Source organism: Hibiscus syriacus, unplaced genomic scaffold, assembly GCF_006381635.1.
Source record: "Hibiscus syriacus cultivar Baekdansim isolate YM2019G1 unplaced genomic scaffold, ASM638163v2 tig00111582_pilon, whole genome shotgun sequence".
Classification (NCBI taxonomy): Eukaryota; Viridiplantae; Streptophyta; class Magnoliopsida; order Malvales; family Malvaceae; genus Hibiscus; species Hibiscus syriacus.
Genome location: NW_024063126.1, coordinates 933,795 through 942,692, shown reverse-complemented (window position 1 = coordinate 942,692; position 8,898 = coordinate 933,795). Strand labels below are relative to the sequence as shown.

General features: G+C 35.7%; 1 protein-coding gene across 1 annotated transcript; it reads left to right on the top strand.

The window, feature by feature from the left end:
* The first annotated feature begins 2,074 nt into the window (after positions 1 to 2,074).
* On the top strand, positions 2,075 to 2,730 carry LOC120165263 (transcription factor bHLH146-like). Its single transcript, XM_039174820.1, has one exon. The coding sequence runs from the start codon at positions 2,079 to 2,081 to the stop codon at positions 2,628 to 2,630; it is 552 nt and encodes a 183-aa protein (XP_039030751.1). The 5' UTR covers positions 2,075 to 2,078; the 3' UTR covers positions 2,631 to 2,730.
* Positions 2,731 to 8,898: the final 6,168 nt, after the last annotated feature.

Genomic DNA, 8,898 nt, shown 5'->3' with positions numbered 1-8,898 from the left:
TGCTTATCGTTGCTCGTCGAGTGTGGTAGAATCATCCATAAATGAATGTATAATACAAACAATTTTAATTGAATTGTGACATAACAATTAATTGTTGTTACTTTAGGAGGAGTATTAACTAGTTTTATTGAAGTTTCGAAACTATTAAAATGCCAAACAAACACAAAAGGAGAAGCATTGATTGTTTTTAGTAAGTCTTCGAAATTTAAAAGATACAATATTATAAATATGATCAAAATAATCGTTTATCATAAGGTATCTTATATTGTGGGTGTAGAGAGGATTGATGGGATTGAAAAAGAAAACAAAGAGAGGAAAGTAGGAAGAGAGTCATGTGAGGAGCATTTATTTAGTGTTGTTTGTAGGTTAGTGTGCACATGGGAATAGAGAGTCGGGATGCAAAAGGGGTGGGGGGAATCAAGCATGTGAGACCATGTGTCAATTATTCAATTCTCAAGACCCCCCCTTTTCCAAGATTTTTCCTTGGCATGAACCTTTAATTTGGAAGTTCACTCTCTATTTTGATTAAGGTGATTTTAATAGTTAAAGTAAATATTATTATTTTTAAAAGTCTTGAATTTGAACAGTTGCGCTTGTAGGATATGTGTTATTAATAATTAAGAAAGATTTTAAGCATATATTGACTTATAATTATCTCATACTATTCGAAAAAAATTATATATCTTCGAATTATAGGTGAACTTAATATTGAATTTACTTCAACAAAGATATATATATATATTGTGATGCATGTTAAATGGATAAATGAGTTGTGACCAAATAAAAATCGAGTGTAACAAAAAAAAAATGGATAAATGAGTTATTTACATGAGAGAGAAAGAAGTGTTAGCTTTAGTATCCGCAATTTGCTCCTCCGTTTTGGCCTTTCTCTCATTTCCCAACCCTCCAATTTTTTAGTGGGTCTACGCCAAAGACGGTTTGGTAAATCATTGAACCCTGAACTCAAACAGCTGTTTATTTTATTGACTTAAAAATGTGTTAGGAGTCCCAACATTTCGGGAAATTTTTTTATTTATTCTTTTTAAACTTAAAATTATCCTTCTAGATTTTTTATGTATTTTTTTTATTAAAAATCAATTCTAATCTTTAATCCCCTGAAAATTTTATAAATTTAAGTTTGTCACTTAAAATTTTAAAAGTTTAAATTTGTTCCCTCTAAATAAAATCACGTGTCTGTACTTATACAACAATTTTCATTATTTACATGTGAAATATCACATAAGTACTATAAAATCAATGACGATGTCGTCATATTAATTAATCTTTTAAATTTTAAGACTTAATTAAATATTAAAAATTTAGTTACTCCATTTTTTTATCAAAAGTACAGGACTTCTTACAGCCGTAAACCTATTTTATTTAATAATATTTTAATTTTTTTATTATTTATGGTAATAATATCTATAAGGTGAATCAACATAATTTGTAACTCACATATGTCTATGAATATCGGCTAATGACCAAGTCCTTTTGTTTATAAATATAAGATATTCCTACATATCTGTACGCAGGGGCGTGGCTGAGGGTGTGCAAAGTGCACGACGGCACAGGGCTCCAAAAAATAAGGGCCCCGAAATCGAGTATATCTATCAGTTGTTGCCATTAAAAAGCCTCAAAAAATAGGGCCCCGAAATCGATTATATCTATAAGTTGTTTCCATTAAGAAGCCCCAAAAAATAGGGTCCCAAAATCGAGTATATCTATCAGTTGTTGCTATTAAGAAGCCCAAAAAAATAGGGGTCCCAAAAATAAGTTCGAGATCTAAGGGCCCTTTATAAGAATTTGCACAGGGCCTCCTTCAACCTAGCCACGGCCCTGTCTGTACGACGTCCAAAAGCAGTTACTTTCTTCTCCACAGCACAGTTAGGGTAATACAAAACCAAAACCCTCTTTTCTCTCTCTCTCCCCCACTTTAGGGTTTATCGAGTCGGCTTTATATCTTTGGTTTAACAATTACTATATACATTCGATTCCCATGCAATTGCAAACATTATTGTTTAACCTTATTTGTTTTGATTGATTTCTTATTCTTCTTGTTGTTAATAAAGGAAGGATACATGAAGGAACAAAGACGTGTTTATCCTATGGAACCCAGGACGATAATGCAAACCAGTTTCGCAAAGACATATCTGAATTACTTGCTTCCTGAGCTAGCCAACATCGGTAAACCGGCATCATCGTTGTCGGTCGACCGGTACGTCGATAAAGAAATAGAGAAGACAGTGAGGTACGAAGTCGACATGGCGTTGGCATTATCAGCCCAAGGGTTCGCTTGGAGCCATGCCTTGGAACACAAGCTTCGACTAAACGTTAACAATAACAACCAGGTAGGCAAATCCCAAAGTTATTTATCTCACGACGGTTATCGGAATACAATGCCGGTAAACCATGAGCCGGCGACGGAGAAATTGGAAGGGAATCCTAAAAGAAGTGGAACGGAAGCCGCCGCCGAGGAGGAGGAGCGGTTGACGTATCTGAGGAAGCTTATACCAGGAGGGAGTGGTGAGATGATGCTGGATGATGAAATATTGTTAAGTGAGTTGGGAAGTTATGTTTCATGTCTTGAGTTACAGGTGAACGTTCTTAGATCCGTGCTTCAATTGAATTAATTAATTATCTTTTCTTCTTTAGTTTCCTTAATTTCTCCACTGAGGCATATGCAATCAATGTGGATCCCCAAGGCAAACTATATAGTATAATACTATAGTTTTTAGCTCTCGCGCGCGCATATATATATATATAATCACTAGTTTCTTAATGTCTCCAAGAAGTTTAATTATATGTTTTAAAGGGTTTTTAACTAGTGCAAAGACCAACCGTGCCTACTATTACTTTCTCTGCATATTTTTCTTCCATTTCTCTTCTACAAATCATCTTCAAAATAATCACTAGACTTATGTCGATAATAAAAATTATTTAACTCCATGTTTCCCTTTAATTTCGAGGAAAATAATTGGGGTAAAGTACAAAAATAGTTATTACATTATATTAAAATATATTTGTAGTCACTGATGTTTCAAAAATTATAAAAATATAATCATTAAACTTAATGAAATATTATAAAATTATCACTATATGTTATACAATAGTGATAAATTTTAATAAGTTGAAGGATTATTTTAATCATTGGTGTTGCTGTTTTCAACACTGGATCAGGTTTTAGATCCAAATTACATCCAACATTATAAATAAATGTTTTAACTTAGTTAGCATGGTTAGTTTTATAATGAATACATGTTTTTAAATTGGTTAGCATTAAAGATGAATATTTAATTGAACCGAGTGAAAAAAAAATCAAGTTACTTGAGTTTTCGAATATCATTTAAACTTTATTTAAATTTTTTTCGAGTCGAGTCGTGAATTAAGACTCAATCTTAGCTCCTTTTAACCCTGCCTTACACAGTTGCCCCATCCAAATAAAATGCTCCCAATAGGCTTTAGGAACACGATTTTCAATCACATTGCCTTGCAACAAGCGCTATATATTGAAGATACCAAGATTCGTGGGGGCAAAGATTTTATGTTTGGCTTGAAATAAAATTTAGCAAGTTGGAAAATTCATCTTGGTTGGTGGCCAATTTATTGGAAAATTCATCTTGGTTAGTGGCCAATTTATTGGAAAATTCATCTTGGTTAGTGGCCAACTTATTGGAAAATTAATCTTTGGTAGGTGGCCAACTTTGCATATGGGAATTTCATCTTTGGTCCCTAAAATATTAGGTTATTTATAAGTTTAGTCCTTAAAACTCAACAATAAATAGGCCTAAGTATATCACTAGAAATCATCCCAAAAATAAGTTCTCTCTTCCTTTTGTTTTCGTCATTCTCTCACTTTGTGAATTCTAAAGAATTCCATTTGTGGTAATATTTTGTTGATAGTGAAGTTATCATCCGGTGTGGTGCCCGAGGAGTAGACGATATTCTTGTCAAACCTCGTAAATTTGGTGTGTTCTCTCCATTATTGTTTTTTATTCGATTTTCCAATGTGTTTCAATATTCAATAATTTGACGGGTTTATCCACTTTGCAACCTTCGATGGTTTTGATCTTGACATTTTAGGTCAATTTTGAAACTACGTTCGAGTGGGAAATAACTCGGTTTCCCCAACAATTGGTATCTAGAGCTTCGGTTGAGGTTATCCTGGTGGTCCCGTTGCTGAAAAGATACAGTTTGTGCTATTGAATATTATTCGTTAGAATTAAAATGCCAAAATACGGATCAGTTGAGACATCAAGCTCTTCATCTGGATCGGTGAGGAGGAGGATGTCAAATGCAAATTTCTCGGTTGAGTTATTCGATGGATCCGGTCATTTTGGCATCTGGCAAGGCGAGGTGTTAGACGCTTTATTTAAACAAGGTCTAGACATCGTCATTGAGGAAGAAAAGTCTGAATATATGGAGGAGAAATAATGGGAAACAATCAATCGTTTGGCGTGCAGCACGATTCGATCTTGTTTTTCCAGGGAGCAGAAGTATGGCTACAAGAACGAGACTTCTGCAAGTAAGATGTGGAAAGAATTGGAGGAAAAATTCCTAAAGAAAAGCTCTCAGAATCGTCTCCACATGAAGAAAAGATTGTTCAGATTTGATTATCAACTAGGCACCAGTATGAATGAACACATCACTACGTTCAATGAGCTAGTGGCAGACTTATTGGGCATGGATGAAACTTTCAAAGATGAAGATTTGAATTTGATGTTGTTGTCATCTCTTCCAGATGAATTTGAGCACCTTGAGACAACGTTACTTCATGGTAAGGATAATGTTACCCTTAAAGATGTAACTGCTGCTTTGTATAGTTATGAGCTCAGAAAGAAAACCAAGAAGGAGAGCAAGTACGAAGCAGCGAAAGGCATGGTGGCAAGAGGTCGCTCGAAAAGTCAAAAGCCAAAGTGGAGAGAGAGATCAAAGTCGAAGTCCATACTGGGAAAAGATGAATGTTCCTTTTGTCATGAGAAAGGCCATTGGAAGAAAGATTGTCCGAAGTTGAAGAAGAAATGAAAAGTTGCTCCAGATGCATGTGTTGCAGAGCATGATGCAAATGACTCTGACATATCATTGGTTGCTCATCAACAACATTCCATTCAGATGAGTGGATATTAGATTCGGGTTGTACCTATCATATGTCCCCTAATCGGGTGTGGTTCTCCGATTTAGTTGCACTAAATACAGGAGTTATTTATATGGGCAATGACAATGCCTGTAAAACTGTTGGGATCTGTTTAATTCGATTGAAGAATCAAGATGGATCAACCATAGTTCTGACTGATGTCCGATACATGCCCAATTTGAAGAAAAATCTCATCTCGTTAGGAGCCTTGGAATCCAAAGACTCAATAGTCACTATGAGAGATAGAGTTTTAAAAGTCACATCTGGCGCACTTGTGATGATGAAGGGCATCAGGAAAAATAATTTGTATTACTACCAAAGTAGTACAATTATTGGAGCAATTGCAGCAGCTTCCGGAGGTAATGATTTGGACACAATCCAGTTGTGGCATATGCGGTTGGGACATGCTGGAGAGAAATCCTTGCAAATTTTGGCAAATAAAGGATTTTTTAAAGGTTGCAAATTGAACTTTTGCGAGCATTGTGTTCAGGGAAAGCAGAAGAGAGTGAAGTTTGGCACCACTATACATAATACAAAAGGTATTGTGGATTATATTCACTCAGATGTATAGGGTCCTTCAAAGACACCGTCTTTGGGAGGAAACCATTATTTTGTAACTTTTGTAGATGACTTTTCCATAAGAGTTTGGTGTATCCGATGAAGTCTAAAGATGTATCCGATGAAGTCTAAAAATGAAGTGCTTCGAATTTTCCTTAAATGGAAAAATATGATCGAGAACCAGACTGGTAGAAATATCAAACGTCTTAGGACGGACAATGGAGGAGAATATAAAAGTGACCCATTCTTTGACGTTTGCCATGAGTATGGTATTGTTCGACACTTCATTGTTAGAAATACACCACAACAGAATGGGGTAACAGAGCGTATGAATCGAACACTATTGGAGAAATTTCGATGTATGCTGTCTAATGCTGGGTTAATTAAGGCATTTTGGGCTGGGGTTGTGACATATGATGGCCATCTCATCAATCATCTGCCATCATCAGCGATAGGAGAAAAAACACCATTGGAGGTATGGTTTATAAAACATGCTACTGATTATGATTCCTTACATGTATTTGGATCACTACTTATTATCATGTGAAGGAATCCAAGCTTGATCCAAGAGAAAATAAGGCTCTCTTTATGGGAATCACCCATGGAGTTAATGGGTTCCGCCTTTAGTGTTTAGACACCAAGAAGATAATTTATAGCAGAGATGTTACCTTTGATGAATCTGTCCTAGTAAAGAATGTAACAAATGAAGCTGTCCAGACAAGTAGTACTCCGCAGCATGTGAAGCATACTCCAAAACATGTGGAGTTTCAGCAAACGGTGATTCAGAAGTTGATGCACCTGATTCTTCAAATCCAATAGAAGAATCATAAGATGAAGAGGTTCAAACCCAAGAACCATTGGAGACACCAGAACCAGTAGCAGTTACAAGGCCAAGGAGAGAAATTCGTAGACCAACTCGATTTGTTGATATGGTGGCCTATGCTCTTCCAATTGTTGATGATGATATCCCTATCACTTACCAAGAAGCAATACAAAGCTTGAAAAGTGATAAGTGGAAAAGTGTCATGGATGAAGAAATACAATCTCTCCAAAAGAACAACACTTGAAAACTGGCACAATTACCGAAAGGTAAAAGAGCAATTGGATGTAAGTGGGTATTTGCAAAGAAAGATAGATCTCATAGCAAGAAATATGTTCGCTACAAGGCAAGGTTGGTAGCTAAAGGCTACACTCAAAAGAAGAGAATCAACTACAATGAAGTATTTTCCCCTGTCGTGAAGCATTCCTCCATTAGAATATTGTTGGCATTGGTAGCACAGTTGAATTTGGAGCTAGCTCAACTTGATGTAAAGACGACTTTCTTGCATGGCAATTTAGAAGAGGAGCTCTATATGACTCGGCCATAAGGATACAAAGATGGTGGTTATGAGAAATGAGTTTGTAAGCTGAACAAATCGCTATATGGATTGAAGCAATCTCCGAGGCAGTGGTACAAACAATTTGATAGCTTTATGAGGAGGCAAAAGTACACTAGAAGCAAATATGATCATTGTGTGTATTTGCAAAATCTCAAAGATGGATCTTTCATTTATCTTCTCTTGTACGTTGACGATATGTTGATCGCTTCGAAGAGTCAAAAGGAGATAGACAAATTAAAGGCTCAGTTGAATCAATAGTTTGAGATGAAAGATCTAGGTGAGGCCAAGAAAATTCTTGGTATGGAGATAAGTAGAAATAGACAGAGAGTGAAGCTTTGTTTAACTCAGAAGCAATATTTGAGAAAGGTATTACAATGTTTTGTCATGAATGAAAATACCAAACATGTAAGTATCCCACTAGCTTCTCATTTGAAATTTAGTTCTCAGTTATCTCCTAAAACTAACGAAGAACGAGAGTATATGGCAAAAGTTTCATATGCTAATGCAATTGGGAGCTTGATGTATGCAATGGTGTATACGCGTCCTGAGATTTCACAAGCAGTTGAAGTTGTGAGCAGGTACATGCATGATCCTAGAGAATGACATTGGCAAGATGTGAAATGGATTCTACGGTATCTCCAACAAACCGTGGATGTTGGTTTAGTTTTTAAACATGATGAAGAACTTGGTTAGTGTGTGGTTGGATATGTTGATTCCGACTATGCTGGTGATTTGGATAAGCGTCGATCAACTATTGGGTATTTGTTTACTCTTGCTAAAGCCTCAGTAAGTTAGAAGTCTACTTTGCAATCTATGGTGGCTTTGTCTACTACAGAAGCAGAATACATGGCAGTTTCAGAGGGTGTGAAGGAAGCAATTTGGCTTAACGGGTTGATGGAAGACTTGGGAGTTGTTCAAAGTCACATTAGTCTCTGTTGTGACAGTCAAAGCTCTATTCACTTGGCGAAAAATCAAGTATACCATTCAAAGACTAAGCATATCGACGTGAGGTATCACTTTGTGCGGGAGATCTTTGAAGAAGGAAATACTCTGCTTCAGAAAATTGCGACAGCAGAAAATCATGCAGATATGATGACCGGTAGTAACAGTAATCAAGTTCAATCATTGTTTGAACTTGGTTAACATCCTGAAAATATGAACACATTTGGGTGTGTGGCGCTTGTGAGCACAATTAGAGGCACAACATCAAATTTGGGGAGTTGAAGAAGTTGAGTATGCTTAGTAATTTCAAGTCGATGTGGAGATTTGTTATGTTTGGCTTGAAATCAAATTTGGCAAGTTGGAAAATTCATCTTGGTTTATGGCCAATTTATTAGAAAATTCATCTTGGTTTGTGGCTAACTTATTGGAAAATTAATCTTTAGTAGTTGGCCAACTTTGCATATGGGAATTTCATCTTTGGTCCCTAAAATATTAGATTATTTATAAATTTAGTCCTTAAACCTCAACTATAAATAGACCAAGTATTTCATTAAAAATCAACCCAAAAATAAGTTATCTTCCTCTTGTTTTCTTCATGCTCTCACTTTGAGAATTCTAAATAATTCTATTTGTTGTAATATTTTGTTGATAGTGAAGTTATCATCCGGTGTGGTGCCCGAGGAGTAGACGATATTCTTGTCGAACCTCGTAAATTTGGTGTGTTCTCTCCCTTATTGTTTTTTATTTGATTTTTCCATTGTGTTTCAATATTCAATAGTTTGACGGGTTTATCCGCTATGCAACATTTGGTGGTTTTGATATTGACATTTTAGATCAATTTTGAAACTACGTTCGAGTGAAAAATAACCTTGTTTCCCCAACAAAAGA